The sequence below is a fragment of the Telopea speciosissima genome, chromosome 2 (genome assembly GCF_018873765.1).
Source record: "Telopea speciosissima isolate NSW1024214 ecotype Mountain lineage chromosome 2, Tspe_v1, whole genome shotgun sequence".
Lineage (NCBI taxonomy): Eukaryota > Viridiplantae > Streptophyta > Magnoliopsida > Proteales > Proteaceae > Telopea > Telopea speciosissima.
Genome location: NC_057917.1, coordinates 55,139,863 through 55,158,414, shown reverse-complemented (window position 1 = coordinate 55,158,414; position 18,552 = coordinate 55,139,863). Strand labels below are relative to the sequence as shown.

The window sequence follows — 18,552 nt, the reverse complement described above, 5'->3', positions numbered from 1 at the left end:
GTTCTCCATAGAAAGGAAAATATCATAAAGGTGTGTTACAGACAAAGAAAGAGAGAGAAATGGCGGATCTTTCTCCGGACAAGAAATCGGGTTGTGGTGCCATGCTTCTATACGGTTTCCAAAGCCAAAACTTCTGGCCCAGAAGAACACAATCTACGAGCGATTTACCTGCGCAGAACAGCAAGACCATTGTGAAGCTCCCCAGCTCTAATTCGAAGCGGAGGTGTGGCGGATTCGATGATTCTGCCTCCGACACCTACACCTTAGCTGAATCTCCGCCAAAGTTACCCCCGATAAGCCCCTTGTCAAAGCTGCCCCTCATAACCCAAAGGCTTATCAAAATCATCAACCCAGAAAACACTCCGATGGAGGCGATGGAGGAGGGGCATTGGTGGTTTCTTCAAACACAACTACGGCATTAACAACGAAGGTGGTGCCAATGACACAACAAATTGGGCAAGGAAGAAGAGTACCAAAGGAGGCGATAGGCATTTCAGGGGAGCTTGAAATCATGATTGCTGATCACTAGAGATCCAAGGGAAGCAGCAATCTCGTTCGAGCTTCGTCAAGCAATGTGTTCCTCTTTGGTCATTTGGCTAATATTAGGCGACCAGGAGGAGGAGGAGGAGGAGGAGGAGCAAACCAACAACAACCCAGTTCCAATTCCACCGCCAACAATGTTCTGGAATACCTCCCTAAGACTGCTCAAGAGAATGTCAATGGAAGAAAGACAAACGGTAACAATGGTGGTGTAATGGGAAATATAGTGAGGAGAGGTAGTAACGAGGAGAGTCAAGAACAGCATAAATCCCTACGAAATGTGCCCCAATCTGAGCCGACGTATCGTTGGTACTTTTGGTGGAAGTAGAGAAGAAGGAAAAAGGGAGCAATGGAGAGGATTGGGAATCTTCTAACCGATCTGAAACCTAGGCTGATGAGAGGTTTTGGTTTAGTTTGAGTGAAATGGGTTTGGGTGAGTTTGAACCGGTCAGGTGGGTTTGTTTGGGGTCTAAGGTGGTTCAAACAGGATGTCATGAGGTTTTCAAAAAATTTTGAATTTTTTTAATCTCAACCGTTGGATGCATGTCAGGCCAAGTGGCGCACTGGGAGCTCATGGAAGTAGGATGGAAGTATAAGCTAGGATCCGGATCTGTCATTGGCTTCGTTTTACAACCTGAAACATCCATCTATTTCAGTTTGTTTCAAAGAAACAGAAGTAGAGCATCAAATTTAAAAGCTTGATTTCTTATTTCAGCTTCTGACAGTTAAACCATCAAGCCCCTGTATCAACGATCACATCAGTGTCACTCAATAGCATCGCTTGTATGTGCTTAAACAGAACATTAACCCTCAGGGTTTCCCTGGGTTCACATTGAAGGGGAAGCCCATTAGAGACATGGATACGGTGGTAGTTCTCATACACATGCAGTTGTGTTGCACTTGAGCTTTTTGCAAGAGCCCGAAAGAAATCCTTCATTAGAACACACCCAAATGAAGGTCCATTGGGGATCACCACACTATCAGGCTGAACAATGATCGCCTTCTCCTTCTTGAGCAGAAGTGAATAACCCATTGAGCTATAATTGTTAAAAATAGGTCCAGCAGAGATGTAAGCATCAGCAGATTCACCGATTTCATCCCAAAAGGCAAAGCTCACAACACCCCAGTAATTTTGCAGATGGCATCACAAGTTCACAACAATGACATTACCACAGGCATCTGCAAGCTCTACAAAGGCTTCGTAGGCCTTTGCCACTCGGAATTTTCATTGCCTAAAACTTCTATTGACAGAAGGGAATGAAGAAGGAAGTTTCTCAGTCGGTGGGACTTACGAAATGAGTTGAGTGGGGATAAAATAGTCTTCTTACATTTCATATTTAACACCGTCAGCCAGAGGGGGTGACGAATGTAGTTTTTGACATCATAAGGGACTAGGTTGTATTTAGAGTATAGTACAGGGAGGTCCGTGTAATTTATGAATTGCCTCTTCAATTGCCCCTTCCTGGTCCCTCCTTTCCAATTATTCCCACTCTCATAACAAGTGTATTTGGATTCTTTGGGACCCTTCTAAGCTCCTCATCTTTGTCTCCTCTTCCTCCCAATTCATTCATCTCAATGTCTATGACCTCAATGGCAACAACTCCTTCACTGCAGTTTATGCTCTCAATTGTGCTTCTGAGAGATTTTTGATGTGGGAGGTTCTCCGTACCTTCCCTCCTCACTGATCCCTTTCTTGCGGGGGGGGGTGGCTGGGGATTTAAACGTTGTCCGTTTCAGCCCCGAAAAGCAAGGAGGTTCTCCCATTGACCTCCAAGCTATTGAAGCTTTTAACGACTGTCATGATGACTTTGGGCTCAACGACCTCAAATGGTCGGGTGCAAATCTTTCTTGGCATAATAAAAGGAATGGCCCTGATAGAGTCGCTTGTAAGCTCGATAGATTCCTTGTGAACGAACCTTGGTTATCTTGTTTTCCCTCTTCTTATACCTCCTTTGACCTTCTTAGCATCTTTGACCAGTGACCATTGCCCCATCTACCTTTTCATCCGCCCTTACATATCCTTCGGCACCAAACCTTTCAATTACTTTGACATGTGGTCTTCCCATTCAGACTTCCTCTCCATTTTCCAAGCTTTGGATATCCCTGTCCACTCCTTCTCCACCCCCCTCTAGCTTTCTCAAAAAAACTCAAAAATGTCAAGAACTCCCTCAAATTTTGGAACCTCTCCACCTTTGGCAACATTACCACCCATGTCACTCTCTGCAGACATTAGCTATCCTCCATCCAGTCCAGTCTCCAACCCTTAATCCTTTTCTTGCCTTTGCTGAGTGTGAAGCCTACTTTGAGCTCTCCTTTGTGCTTGCCCAAGAAGAAAGCTTTCTGAAGCAAAAGTCCTGCATCAAATGGTTAGAGCTTGGAGATTCCAACTCAGTCCTCCGATCCCTTAAGGCTAGATCCAATGCTAACTCTATCCATATGCTAACCTCCTGAGATGGCCATCCTGTCCAGCATTGATGCCATCAAATCTGAAGCGGTCTCCTATTTCACTTATATCTTCTCCTCCATTCCCCCCCTTTCCTAATGAGCTCCTCAACAAGTTCATCCCCCTAAACCTCCTTGGTCCCCTCCAAACCATCCCTTCTGGTGCCGAGATCTATGCAGCTGTCCACTCCCACAAATCCAACAAAGCCCCCAGTCCTGATGGTTTCGGCAAGGTATTTTCCCTTTCCTGTTGGGATACCATCAACGCTGACCTCACCCATTCCATCCGTAGCTTCTATTCCCCCAACCAAATCTAGGGCATCAATCACACCTTCCTGAGCTTAATGAAACTTGTGGACGAGTTTCTTCTAAGAAGGCGAGAGTTGATGCAGGACCATTGGCAGCCCCTGCCAAGCCCAGCCCAGCCCAGACCCAGTCAAGCACCCCACGAGGTACCAGCTTAGGCCCAGGCCCAGGCCTTATCAGGCCCCTAGCTAAGTCTGCGGCCCAGCCCAGCCAGCCAAGCCCAGATCTAGCGTGGTCTGGCCAGGCCTAGCCTATGTGCAGTTTTTTTAAGGGCCAATGTGTGGCCCAGTTTTTTAATTAGTCTCGTGTTTTTTTTTTTTCTTTTATCTTTCAAATATCTAGGTAGTTAGTTGACTTTTTGTATTCCTAGATAGAGTTAATGAGATTGTTTAAGTTCCTAGGTGTAGTAATTGCCTTTTAAATTTCCTAGTTAGAAGTTTGAAAGTCGTAATTAATTTGTTTGATGTTTTATTAGGTTTATTTTCTAGCTGTGGGGAAGCCCAAAAGTCCTTTTATACTCTCAATGTAACTCGAGGCTTTAGCTTCCACATTTTCTCCATAAATGCAAAACGTGGGGAGGGTTTTCATAACCTCTAGAATTTGTCAAATCTTCTTTTTAGAATCCTTGTGAGCAACAAGAGCTGTGAGACTCGGCAACCCAGGTGGGACTCCTATGGCTGGGCAACTAGTGGGACTCTAGGCTACCACTTATCTATCTTCATCTACAACTTATCTATCTATCTTCATTCTCTTTATGATTCGATCTTGGCTTGCTTACCCATTCAGATTTGCATCACTGTTGCCCGTTTGATTTCTGTTCGTGTTATTAATCTTGCTGTTAATTTGGACTAGCCCCTCTATCTGATGGACATCAAGAATGCTTTTCTCTATGGTGACCTCCAGGAGGAGGTTTATATGGAGCAACCACCTGGGTATGTTGTTCAGGGGGAGAATTTTGCCAAAGTTTGCCAACTACATAAAGCTATCTATGGGTTGAAGCAATCCCCTAAAGTCTGGTTTGATAAATTCAGCACTATTGTTATTCACTATGGCTTCTCTCAATGCTACTCTGATTACTCTGTTTTTGTGCACCACAAAGACTCCAAGATTGTGGTACTGGTTGTTTATGTAGATGATATAATTATATCTGGGAATGATACTTAAGGGATTGCAGCAATAAAGTCATATCTACACTAGCATTTTCAGATGAAGGATTTAGGTTTGCTTCGGTATTTCCTTGGAATTAAGGTGTTACGCAACAAGAAAGGTATCCGTTTTTCACAAAGAAAATATGCCCTGGATCTTTTATCTGAAATTGGTTTACTTGCCTCCAAACCTGTTGATAATCCTGTGGATCCTCACCAGAAGCTTGGGACTGATGATGGAGAAGAACTTGAGGATAAACATCAATACAGGAGATTAGTGGGAAAACTTATTTATTTAATTGTAACTCGGCCAAATATTTCCTTCGTTGTTGGTGTTATCAATCAATTTATGCAAAATCCCAAGAAAACTCATTGGGATGCTGCCTGTCGAATCTTAAGATATTTAAAAGGTGCTCCTGGAAAAGGGCTTATGTATAAGTCTAGTTAGAGTTGATCTTATAGGGTTCTCTGATACTGATTGGGCTGGATCCACCAATGATAGGAGGTCTAATACTGATTATTGTACTTCCGTTGGAGGTAAATTAGTCACTTAGCAGAGCAAGAAGCAAACCACTGTGGCAAGGTCCAGTGCCAAGGCTGAATATAGGGTCATGGCCCATGTTGCTGCTGAACTTTTGTGGTTGGTTGAAGTTGTTACTTACTGAGTTGGGGTTATCTATTACCTCCCCTATGAAGATGTTTTGTGACAACCAGGCTGCTATCTATATTTCCAGTAATCCTATGTTCCACGAGTGTACTAAACATATTGAAGTCGATTGTCATTTTGTCCGAGATGTTGTTATGAAGAAATTGCTGGTCACACCGTTTGTTTCCACTGGCGATCAACTTGGTGATATGCTTACAAAATCCTTGTTTGGTCCAGCGTTTTGGAAGGGTTGTTCCAAGCTAGGCATGGGTGATTTGGTGCAGACCTAAAAGGTAACACGCCAAGATAAAAAACTGGTAGAGAATAGGGTTTTGAACTGAACTTGGTTTGATTAGGATGATTGACTGCTGGTTCTAATGGAATATCAGTGACAAGTTCTTAAAATTAATCCTGGTTCTATAATGACCAGATTAAGGAATGCTGCAGGGATTGGGTATGTGAATAGTTACAAAAAGGTGAAGTTGTAAGGGGTTGGATTGAAGCTAACCTGCAATAAAAGGTTCTGCTGTAACTTTGCTGATGGAAGCTTGAGGTTGAAGATGATGAAACACAAAAAGATAAATTTAGCAAACTAGATTCCCACTAGTTGCCCAACCATAGGAGTCCCACCTTGGCCAAATGTAGGAGTCTCATCTAAGCATACTTGATAAACTCACAAGCATGTTCTCAAAGAGAAGAAGACTTAAGTTTTTTTTGTGAAGAATTCTGGAATGCCAAAACAGCATTCCACGATTTGAATGTATAGGGGAGGAAGGAGTTCCAAAAACCCCTTAGATACGTGTAAGTAATTAATGGACTATTGGTATTCCCAACCCATTATATAGAAAACATCCCCCATGCATCTAGGAACAATAAACAAGAACCTAGGAACTAGAAACAAGAAAAATAATAAATCTGTCTAGGAATATGAAAAGACACTACCTAGATATATGAAAATAAGCTACTACTAAGCCTAATCCCGTATGCCTTCTCTTGTACCCACATTTTAGGCCCATTAAAGTGGCCCATTACAAATAAAACACATAGAATCAAAGGCCCAATGTATACATAACCCCACCCAAGGCTTATTTCCATTAAAATAAGCCCTTTATGTGACTTCTCTGCATCATGATTTGCATAGTATAAGATCTTGCCGAGATCTCAGTCTCGTGAAGTCTCGAGACGAGATGGTAGGTGATACAGGATTTGTGCAAGATCTCGGTCGAGATCTCATGGTATATCTCAATCTCGACCAAACCAAACTATAAAAAAGGCACCCTCAACGAGATTTCGCCCTTAACTCGAAATCTCGTCTCTCTTGGTTTGTTGTGAAGGAAAAACACTTAGAGGTGAGGGTTTTGGTGTTTTTTTTTTTGGCAAATCTCACCTCAACTGAAAATTAAAGCTTGGAGATTCAAGATTGAAGCTTCAACATCAAGAGAGGGAGCTGCATTGCATCTCAAGAACTACATAATATGTCATGGCCAGCATTTGTGATTCAATTGGAGCAGAACTTGGTTCGACAATAACAACATGATCGTTTTGATGATCTAGTTTGACGCTCATTTCAGTACTAGCTACTCTCAAATGGTAGGACTTGTTACATACTTACACTTGTATTTGTTTAATCTATGTCTCTTTCCAAGTTTCTAACAGTTATTAACAAACCGTCAAACCATCACCGTGTATGATTATGAATATGATTCCTGATGCTTAAATAGTTTATGGTTTGATGTTTTTTAATTCTTAATGCTTAATTAGGTTGTTTTACACCTCTACTTTAATGATGTGTTCTAAATATTGTGTGGAATATCCTAGGGTAGAGCTCATGTATGCCGTAGACTACCAACTTAAGGTCCGAAGTCAATGTACCATTTTGGGCTTGAATTTGTAAAAACTGTTTCCATTGTGTTTAAAAGGCCTAAAATAGGGTGGATGTCAAGTTTTAGGACCTATCTTGGACATATGACCACTGAAACCTACCCACCGAGTCGAGACGGAAAAAATAAACCAACTGAATCTCCAAATGGTTTACTGTTGTACACATGTTGTCCATCTGTTGTTGTTCTAATGCTAGCATTTGAGTGGTTAAAGATTGTATGGAGTCAAGAATCTGTTTCAGGGTAATAGAATTTTCTCCGGTTGGTTGAGGAGTATTATCTTGACCAGACATAGCTCTGATACCAAAATGATGCAAACCCGAATTGGTAAGGAAGCCAAGATCGAATTTGGAAGAGAATGAAGATAGATAAATAAGTGGTAGATGAAGATAGATAGGTGGCAGCCTAGAGTCCCACTAGTTACCTAGCCATAGGAGTCCCACCTAGGCCAATCTGCAGGAGTCCCACCTGGGTTGTCAAGTCTCACAACTCTTGTTTCTCACAAGGGTTCTAAAAAGATTTGACAAATTCTGGAGGTTATGAAAATCCTTCCCATGTTTTGCATTTATAGAGAAAATGTGGAGGCTAAAGCCTCAAGTTACATTGAGAGTACAAAAGGACTTTTGGGCTTCCCCACACCTAGAAAATAAACCCAATAACACATTAAATAAATTAACTACAACTGTCAAACTTCCAACTAGGAAATTTAAAAAGCAATTACTACACTTAGGAACTTAAAACAATCTCATTAACTCTACCTAGGAATACGAAAAGCCAGCTAACTACCTAGATATTGGAAAGATAAAAGAAATAAAAAAACACAAGAGACTAAATAAAAACTGGGCCACACATTGGCCCTTACAAAAACTGCACGAAGGCTAGGCCTGGCCAGACCATGCTAGATCTGGGCTTGGCTGGTTGGGCTGGACTGCAGGCTTAGCCAGGGGGCTGATAAGGCCTGGGTCTGGTCCTAAGCTGGTACCTCGTGGGATGCTTGACTGGGTCTGGGCTGGGTTGCAGGGACCGCCGATGGCTCTACATCATACCAGAGAAAAAGTCTCAAAATAGTCTATTAAGAGTTGTCGATTAGAGTTTACAGGGTTTCTGGGGGTGTTTTAGTCTTATTTGTATTTCTAGTATATTCCATTGTCTTAAGGGTATTTTGGGCAGTTTACTTGTGATTCATTAATGCTGAGATTATAAATAAGATTGCCCCCTCATGATTTACTGACATAGAAATTGTGATGGAGTTTAACCCTCTTAATTGATCTCTCTCTTCTTTGTTCTTCACTGCTGGTCTGACTTAGGGTTCTGTTTTATTACATGGTATCAGAGCACTAATTCTGATCAACAGTTCTTTCTTTTGTTGCTGTTTTGAAGGCTTCTCCTTCCTCTTGCTCCTTATCGTGGGTCTCGGCAAGCAACCGAGATGTTTGATATTTCTTGTCTCGAACCCTAGTCATACCCTAATGAAGGACTAGGGTTCCTTGTTTTGTTGAAGAATGATCGTGTTTTTTGTGCCTGGTGCTGTTCGAGATTTCTGCTGCATGATGTGATCGATTTCTCAAAACCCTGTGAGAATCGAGTTTCTTTTTCTCCTGGGATTTCTTCTCCATATTGGCTGCTGGTTTGGGGACTTTTATTCCTCATTATTTAGTGATTGTCTACACCAACAACTGATTGTATTTTGGGCTGTTCAGCCTCCTTTCTGAAGTTGTCGATTATTACCCTAATCTGGGTTTGGGCTGAAATCGATTTTTGGTTTGTCTTCATTATTGTTGGCTGTCCCTGCTCTCTATCTATCCCAGGTATTTTCTGACAATATTATTTGACCTCATGGCTGATTCTAAGCCTCCCACGGACAACTTTAATATTCAGATTACTACAATCAAGCTGAATGGTGCCTCCAACTACCTTCTTTGGTCTCAAGCCTTTGAAGTTTATGTTACTGCTCGCCGGTAGAGGATGACAAATATGAGATTGGAAGGCTGAAAATGCAACCCTTCTTTGCTGGCTTTGGAATAGCATGGAACCATCCATAGCCTCTATTGTTATGTTTCATAAAACTGCCAAGGGTGTTTGGGAAGAACTCAAGGAAAGCTATTCTCAAGATACCAATTTGTCTCGAATTTATGATCTATATGAGAAACTTTTCTCTTTCAAGCAAGAAGGAAAGTCTCTTTGCGAATACTACAGTTCACTGAAGGGATTGTGGGAAGAACTCGATGTGTACCAGCCTATCTCCACTGATGCCTCTGTGCTTAAATCCCAACGATCTGAGTTTTTGGTTGCTAAGTATCTCTCTGGATTGGATCCTGATCTTCAATCCGTCAAAAGCCAATTATTGGCTGGGGAGAAGATTCCATCTATGAATGAAGCATATTGTCGAATCCAGAGAATTGTTTCTCCTTCGGTGGTGAAGTCTGATCTAGCTCCTGTCTCCAAGGATAATTCTGCCCTCGTTATCTCTACTGGAGGGCGTGGTCGTGGTGGTGGTACCTCTTCTCGAGGTCGTGGTTCTGGATCTGGTCGTGGTCGTGGGGCTTGTCATGGTAGTCGTGGGACTGTTTCCAATTCTGCTGGTTCCTCCTCTGGTGATGGTGGCTCTCGATGGTGTTCTCATTGTGGTCGTCCTAACCACACTATTGAAAAATGTTGGCTGAAACATGGCAAACCACAATGGGCACGTGAGCAATTTGCCAATGCTGCAGTCTCTGATGGAGTGGTTGATCCTGTGCATCCTCCTGACACTACTTATGGGTCTTCCATTGATGGTGGTAGTTCCTCTAATGACCTGGTTTCTCAACTATTACAACGAGTGCAGCAACTTGAGGCATCCTCCTCTACATCTACAGCTGTTCTTGCCCACTCCTCATCTTCTCCGTGGGTCATCGACTCTGGTGCCTCTTCTCACATGCCCCAATTTATTTTCATATTTAACACAGTCCGCTGTCCCATCTCGGATTTCTATTGCCGATGGGTCTTTTATACCTGTTACTGGTCATGGGGACATCCCCTTATCTTCTGACATTTCCTTGTCTACTGTCCTTCATGTACCTAAGCATCCTCTTAATCTTCTCTTTGTTAATCAATTAACTAAGACTTTGAATTGTTCTATAACCTTTCATCCTTCTCATTGTGTCTTTCAGGATCTTGCAACAAAGACGACGATTGGTGGCGGACAGAAGAAGGGTGGCCTCTATTACTTTGATTTGGCATCTACTTCTACGGCAGCAGTTGCTACTTCTTCTGGCATTTCTCCTTTACATTGGCATTATCGACTAGGACATCCTTCTTTATCCAAGCTGCGCCTTCTTGTTCCTAGCTGCAAATCTGTCTCCCGCATTGAGTGTGAAGCTTGTGAGCTTGGCAAGCATCATCGTACTATTTTTACTTTGAGTCCAGAGTCTAGGAGTACTTCTTTGTTTTAGTTAGTGCATTATGATATTTGGGGTCCTTGTAGGGTCAAGAGTCGGTTAGGTTTTTATTATTTTGTTAGTTTTATTGATGATCATTCTCGTATGACATGGCTGTACCTCTTGAAGGATAGATCTGAATTTGTTTCTATTTTCAAACAATTTTATAATGAAATTCGTGTTCATTTAAAAATTTTGCATACTGACATTGCCCTAGAGATAATTCAACGTGAGGTTTCCTCTTTTTGTTCTGACAATGGCATCATTCATCAAACTAGTTGCTCTTACAGACCTTAACAAAATGGTGTGGCAGAGCGCAAAAACCGCCATTTGTTAGACATTACTAGGTCCTTGATGTTTCATATGAATATTCCTAAACTCTATTGGGCTGATGCACTATTAACCGCTTGTTTCTTGATTAATCGCATGCCTTCTTCTGTTCTTAATATTCAAATTCCATTTAATATTATTTTTCCTGATTGAGCTGTTTTCTCTCTCCCCCATCATGTCTTTGGTTGCCAATGTTTTGTTCATGTGCTTCGTTCTGGTCTTGATAAACTATCTTCTAGGGCTATAAAGTGTTTGTTTCTTGGTTATTCTCGTACCCAGAAGGGTTATAGGTGTTTTGATCCCATCTCTCGTCAACAGTTTGTTTCCGCTGATGTTACCTTCTTCGAAAACTCTTCTTATTTTGCTGATTCTTCCATTGGTGTGGATCTTGCTGTTGATACTGGTGGTGTTGATCGTGTTGTGGCTGAACCTGTTCCTCCTCCTATCCCATTGGTTACAAATCCTGGTCCCACGCAGGTGTAGGTCTACACACGCCGTACCCAACAGCAGCTGCTGCCACTGCCACTACCACCTCAACCTATTGAGGCTGCCTCTGCACCGCCACCTGCTAACTCCTTGCCTATAGATCCAATTTTAGACATTGATGATCTTCCTATCGCAAAGAGGAAAGGTACTCGCACTTGCACTCAGACCCCCCTTTACCCATTGGCCAATTATGTTTCTGTTTCTCATCTCCCATTTCATCATCGTGTTTTTGTTGCTGCTTTATATTCTACCCTTATTCCCAACTCTTATACGATTATCTTATCCCACCCTGGGTGGAAAAATGCTATGGATATGGAGATGGATGCCTTGGTCTCTCGTAAAACTTGGTCATTGGTTCACCTATCGCTTGGTAAGGATCTTGTTAAGTGTCGTTGGGTGTACACGGTTAAGTACAATCCAAATGGCACTGTGGAGCGGCTCAAGGCCCGTTTAGTTGCCAAGGGGTTTACACAGACCTATGGGGTCGACTACTTCGAGACCTTCTCTCCTGTTGCGAGATTGAATTCTATCCGCATTTTGCTTTCCTTGGCTGTCAATCTTTATTGGCCTCTCTTTCAGATGGATGTGACGAATGCCTTCTTATATAGTGATCTACAGGAGGAGGTGTACATGGAGCAACCTCCTGGTTATGTTGCTCAGGGGAAGGATAGTGTCCGGGTTTGTCACCTTCATAAGGCCATTTATGGACTGAAATAGTCTCCCTGTGCGTGGTTTGATAAATTCAGCAGTGTTGTGGCTAGTTGTGGGTTTTCTTAGTGCTATTTTGGTCACTCTATCTTTGTTGGACGTCAGGGGTCTAACGTGGTCATCTTAGTAGTTTATGTTGATGACATTATTGTTACTGGTAATGATGCTTCTGGGATTGCACAGGTGAAGACGTATTTGCATGATAACTTCCAGATCAAGGATTTGGGTAGCCTCAGGTACTTTCTTGGTATTGAGGTTGTTCGCAGTTCTCGAGGTCTTAGCCTGTCCCAGAGGAAGTATGTTCTTGATTTACTTGATGAGACAGGAATGTTGGGTTGCAAACCTATTGATACTCCTATGGATCCACATGTCAAGTTTGGTACTTCTAATGACAAGGAATTTAGTGACCCACATCAGTATTGACGCCTGGTCGGTAAACTTATCTACCTTACAGTTACTCGTCCCAATATCTCCTTTGTTGTGGGTGGTGTTAGTCAGTTCATGCAGACACCTAAGCAAGTACATTGGGATGCTGCTTGTCGTATTTTACGCTACCTCAAGGGTGCTCCAGGTAAGGGGCTGGTTTACTGTCGCCATGGTCACACCAGCATTATTGGGTTCTCTGATGCTGATTGGGCTGGTTCTGATGGCGATAGAAGATCGACTACAGGTTATTGTACTTTCTGTGGAGGTAATTTGGTTACTTGGAAGAGCAAGAAACAGACCATTGTTGCTAGTTTCAATGCTGAGGCTGAGTACAGAGCTATGGCTCATACAGCTGCAAAGATGATGTGGGTTTGTTCTTTTGCTCGTGAGCTTGGTTATTCTAGTGATCAGCCCATGGAGATGTATTGTGATAACCAAGCTGTCATTTATATTGCCAACAACCCCGTTTTTCATGAATGAACCAAGCACATTGAAGTTGACTGTCATTTTGTTCGAGATGCTGTTCAGAAGAAGCTAATTACTACTCCCTTTGTTCGTTCCCAGTTTCAGCTTGGAGATATGTTTGCGAAGGCTTTGTTTCGACCTCAGTTCTGGAGTGGTTGTTCCAAGCCGGATCTTGGTGATGTCTACGCTCCAGCTTGAGGGGGAGTGTTAAAAGTTGTCGATTAGAGTTTACAGGGTTTCTGGGGGTGTTTTAGTCTTATTTGTATTTCTAGTATATTCCATTGTCTTAAGGGTATTTTGGGCAGTTTACTTGTAATTCATTAATGCTGAGATTATAAATAAGATTGCCCCCCTCACGATTTACTGACAGAAATCGTGAGGGAGTTTAACCCTCTTAATCGATCTCTCTCTACTTCTTTTCTCTTCTCCATCTTCTTCTTCTTCTTTGTTCTTCACTGCTGGTCAGACTTAGGGACTTGTTTTGTTACATAGTCAACACCATATGTTTGAGTTTACCCTCTGGCAACAAGGCGAGCTTTAAAGCGTTCAACAGTACCATTGGGATTGTATTTGATAGTGTATACCCAACGACATTGAACAATATCTTTATCAGGAGGTAAGTCAACCAATGTCCGTGTGCCCCGAGATACTAACGCCTCCATTTCAATGCCCATTGCTACCTTCCAACCAGGATTAGAGAAAGCCTCATGGTAATTATGATGAACGGAGTTTGTAGAGAGTGAATAGAAAAATTAATTTAAACGAGGAAGGTGAGAAATGGACCAACTGCTAAGGATTTTTGAGTACAGGAACGTTTACCTTTACGTATAGCAATGGAAGATCGCAATCCACTGGGAGAACTGGTGGAGTAGGATCAAGTGGCATGGGAGGAGAGGCAGTACTTCAGAACCAGAATCTGTTGGAAGAAGGTTTGGGGCAGTAGGAATACAAGCTGCAGACGCATCCTTCTCGCGTCGCTAATACACCCGGATGGGTTTAGTAGGTGGAACATCCAAAGGGATAAGTTCCGGTAGTGGAGGTGAGCGGGGCAAACCTGCAGGAGAAGGGAGCACAGAAAAATAGGGTGTAGTCTAAAAAAATGTGGCATTAGCACTAACATATTGTTTGTGAGAAATAGGGTCATAACATTTATAGCCCTTTTGAGTTCAAGAATAACCAAGGAAAACCATAGTTGTCATGGCGTCGTCATGGTGTCCTGGCGTTGGAGAAGATTGCATGGCGACCTACGCCATGGCGTCCCTCTTTGATTTCTTCTTCTTGTCTTCGATTTCTTCTTCCCTCTTCGATTTCTTCTTTCCCTCTTCGATTTCTTCTTCGATTTCTGAATTTTCTTGTTAAAACTTGAGAAACAATAGAGAAAAAATAAAACATGGCTTGAGTATACATCTATTAAAACATTAAAAATAGAGAAAATAAAAAATAAAACATGGTCGACATGCTCGCCATGTCGATATATCGACGTGACACCCCTCCACCGACTTGGATCGCCGTGACAACTATGAGGAAAACACACTTGACTGCCTTGGGAGACGGTTTATCAATAAAAAAGGGCATACCCAGTGCACGAGGCTCTCGCCACTGTGGGGTCTGGGGAGGGTCATATTGTACGCAGCCTTAGCCCTGCTTTCGCAAAGTGGCTGTTGCCAGACTCGAATCCGTGACCACTTGGTCACAATGGAGCAACCTTACCATTGCAATGAGGCCTGCCCTCACAATTTATCAATAAGAGGAGATAATTGAAACAAATCAAACACAACCAAAGACTAGTGGGCGTAAAGAGAAAAGTGGACGAGTGGGATAAAAAAGAGAAAAATGGAATTTATTATTTAGTACTGATGATGGCATCATTCTATTTATAAGAAAACAGGCAGTAAGGATAGCATCACACTAGAAATGTTTGGGAACCTACATGTGAATCATAAGAGATCGAGCAACTTCTAACAAGTGCCAATTCTTACGTTCAGGCACCCCATTTTGTTGAGGGGTATAGGAGCAGCTAGTTTGATGAGTCATGCCGTGACCTAAACAGAATTGAGAGATTTCTTTTTGAGCAAATTCAAGAGCATTATCAGACTGAGTCTTATTTCAAGGTCTAAACTTTCAAAGACAGTAAGAAATTCAGATTGATCTTTTAACAAGTAAACCCATGTCGATCTGGAGTAATCATCTACAAAAGTAACAAACTAAGAAAAACCAAATCTATTGCGGAAACAAGATGGTCCCCAAATATTGCAAACATTAGTACAATAGGCTTTCCTATTCAGACTAGGAAAGAGAAATAGAACCCTAGAATTACAACTCAACTAGGAGACTAAATAAATAGAAAAAAGAAAATAGAAGTGGATGAGAGAGAGAGGAATTCTGTAGCAATTAGATTCAGTGCAAATAGGCAACCAAATGATGTTTCATTTTATTCGTAATCGTTAGGTCATTTGCTTCAATCGAATGGGGCATTGCTTGTATAGAATTTGTTATTTATCAGAAACTAAAAATGGTATGGGTTTGTATGCTTTCACCCACCCTTTTCCAAGAAAAAAGAAAATAGAAGTGGATGAGAGAGAGAGAGGAATTCTGTAGCAATTAGATTCAGTGCAAATAGGCAACCAAATGATGTTTCATTTTGTTCGTAATCATTTGGTCATTTGCTTCAATCAAATGGGACATTGTTTGTATAGAATTTGTTATTTATCAGAAACTAAAAATGGTATATGTGTTTGTATGCTTTCACCCACCGTTTTCCTTTTCTCTTGTTGAGAGTATGGTTCAGTCTCATCAGAAGCAATTGATGTTTTTCTACTGCAACTTAGAAATGTTAATCCTATGAATCAATGATTGCGTTGTTGGCAGAAGTGGGATATGATTTGTTGAGTTACTTTTTCAGGATGATGTATTGGGATTCAGTCTCAAGGTTGGTCGAACCTGGTGGAATACTGGTTAGTATTTTCACTTGCCTTGAACTTGAAGCATTTTATTGAACTCAGATATTGGATAGCAGTTACCTGACCTTCCAATTCGACATGACTTGGTAGAGAGAAATTTAGAGAAGAATAGTAGAACTGGCTTTCTTCAAGTCAAGTGATTGCTCTCTGGAAAACAATTTATCTTCTTCCCTTTATTACATATGAACATCTTTAAATACATAACTTGCAGAGACATTGGACTTAACGAAACACCCATAAGTGACCCCACGACTTGTGGACTCTTTTCCCCCTAATACATGACAACTGACCACTCAAGAACATGTGGACTTCAACTACTCTCAATATTCTTCTTAACGACTCTGGATCTTCTTTAAAGCAACTTTACTTCTGTGGCCCCCATTGCGAGCCTCAAAATGTGTGTCGATCCCCACTTGGATTCATATTAATGTTATGTTCTCGTATAATTATTCTCTTTTCTGTGTTGTTTGTCTAATCTCTACCAACATTAGGTGATTACATCATGTAACAACACAAAGGATGAGTTGGTGCAAGAGGTGGAGAATTTCAACCAGAGAAGGCGAACAGCGTCCCAGGACCAAGATGCATGCAGGGATGTTATTTTCCGATACATCAGCCATGTTCGGTCATATCCGACGTTCATGTTTGGAGGATCAGAAGGATCGCGTGTTGCGACTGTTGCATTTCTCCGTAGTTGAAAATTATTTCCATGGGAGAAGCAGGATGCTGGCTGCTGCTAACGGAAGTGTACTCTTCGTTGAATGGGCTTCTGGTGTTTCTTATGTGCAAGGGAAGGGCTGATGGTGGCTAATGTGAGGGTAACAATTATGATGCTCGGAATTGCCCCCCATTAACCCATATATGAAAATTACTGACCTTTAGAATAGTTGAAAGTTGTTCTTTGGGCTTTTAGTTTCTTAGGAAATACTATAACATCCGGGGGGGAAGAAGATCAAGGACGAGGTTCAATTGAATCTGTTATGGAATTGTTCTCTTTATGTCTGTTATGGAATTGTTCTCTTTATGTGCATGTTCATGTAGTTGCTTTGGTACAATCACTGAGAAAATATCATGATCCTGAGTTTTATATGACGTTTATCCCGTGTTCCATGTTAAGCCAGTGGTTGGTAGTAGTGAAGAGGGAACTGTTAAACGACACATTTGGGCTTTGTTTGGTTGCCAGTAAAATGAAGGAATTAGAGGAAAGTAAAATTGATTTGAAAAAAAGTAAAGATTTGTAATCATGACTCTCTAACATACTTAAAAATTCTTACCATATTTACCATATTTGTTGAAGAACATTACCTGGGGATGTGCAATGTGCTGCCCCTGGGTCTACACAAAGAGGTGCATGAAATGATTGTCGTGCCTCCATAGAAAGGTGGAATTTTTCAGGGGTTTCATTTTGTCTGTTGTCTTTGGGTGCAGGAGCATCGCATCACATGCTTCCAGGTAGTGCTCTTCCTCTATTTTTTTTATATATATTTATGGGAGAAAGAACGCCACTTGGGTGTGTGCGATGCGCTGCCCTTGTGCCCACATAGAGGCAGGTGAAGTGTCCCAATAGAAACCCGGAATTTCCAGTGGGCATGACAGTCATTTTGACTCCCCGTGTCTAGGCGTAAAGGCAGCGTATCGCACACGCCCAGGTAGTGTTTTCTTTCCCTACGTTTTAATATATTTTTTATGGGGTAAAGAATGCTACTTGGGCGTGTGCAGTGCGCTGCCCTTGCACCCAAACAAATGGGTGGGCAAAATGACCATCGTGGCACGATGATCATTTTTCCCACTATTGGGTCTGGGTGCAGGGTCAGTGTACTGCCCGTGCCCAGGTAGCGTTCTCTTTCCAAATAATTATTTTCATTTTTTGATCAAATGGATTTGATTGTAAATCAAAATTTAAAAGCCCAATTTAGAATGTTTTGGAGTTTGTTATACAATCATATTAAGTAGACAATTGTGAAAGTATTTTTATATTGTTTTGATTTCACTTTCCTTTATTTTCCTTGCAATAAAAGATGGTCATGTGAATATTGGCACTGAAGTTTTCTCAAAATGGAGCAAAGAGAGCTTTGGTCACATCCAAACCAGAATCACCAACTTTAGAAAGGAGTTGGAACAACTGCAAAGTGCCGATCAATCCGAGTACTCAATGAGTCGTATCAGCTGCATTTCTGAAGCCCTTGCTGAGGAGCTTGCAAGAGAAGAGGTTCTTTGGGCCCAAAAGTCCCATATTGAGTGGTTAAAGAATGGGGACCTCAACACATCATTTTTCCACGCCTCGACTGTTCAACGATGCAATTCAAACAAGATCCTCAAGCTCAAGAAAAAATCCTGGTCCAAGTTCGATCTTGAAATTAAGCATATTGTTTTGGATCATTTCAATGAGTCTTTCACCTTTGAGCCCGTGGACAGTGAAGCCCTTGACCAAGTTCTTAACCAGGTGGACCCAGCAGTTCCTGATTACCTTAATGCCTCTATTTGTGAGCCCCCTACCTTTGATGAAGTCCGAACGACCCTCTTTTCCATGGGCCCGATGGGCTACCACCAGTATTTTTCCAAAAATACTGGGACCTTGTTTGCATTGACATTTTTGGCTTTGTGAGTGAATTTTTTTAACACAAATTTTATGCCTCCGGACCTCAACAACACTCTAATCTACCTCATTCCAAAGATCTGATCTCCAGAAACGGTCGACGAGCTTAGGCCCATAAGCCTGTGTGCTGTAGTGTTCAAGGTCATTACTAAGGTTATTGCTACTAAGCTACATGGCGCCCTTGATCAAATCATTATGCCTACACA

General features: G+C 41.8%; 1 protein-coding gene across 1 annotated transcript in view; it reads left to right on the top strand.

Annotated features, from left to right (window-relative positions):
• LOC122652363 (EEF1A lysine methyltransferase 2-like) overlaps positions 1–16,605 on the top strand; it is a 29,603-nt gene extending 12,998 nt beyond the window's left edge. Inside the window, exons 6-7 of the mRNA XM_043846077.1 lie at positions 15,693–15,744; positions 16,242–16,605. Coding sequence (XP_043702012.1) covers positions 15,693–15,744; positions 16,242–16,448 — 259 coding nt within the window. The 3' untranslated portion in view covers positions 16,449–16,605. The remainder of the gene's footprint in view (positions 1–15,692; positions 15,745–16,241) is intronic.
• Positions 16,606–18,552: the final 1,947 nt, after the last annotated feature.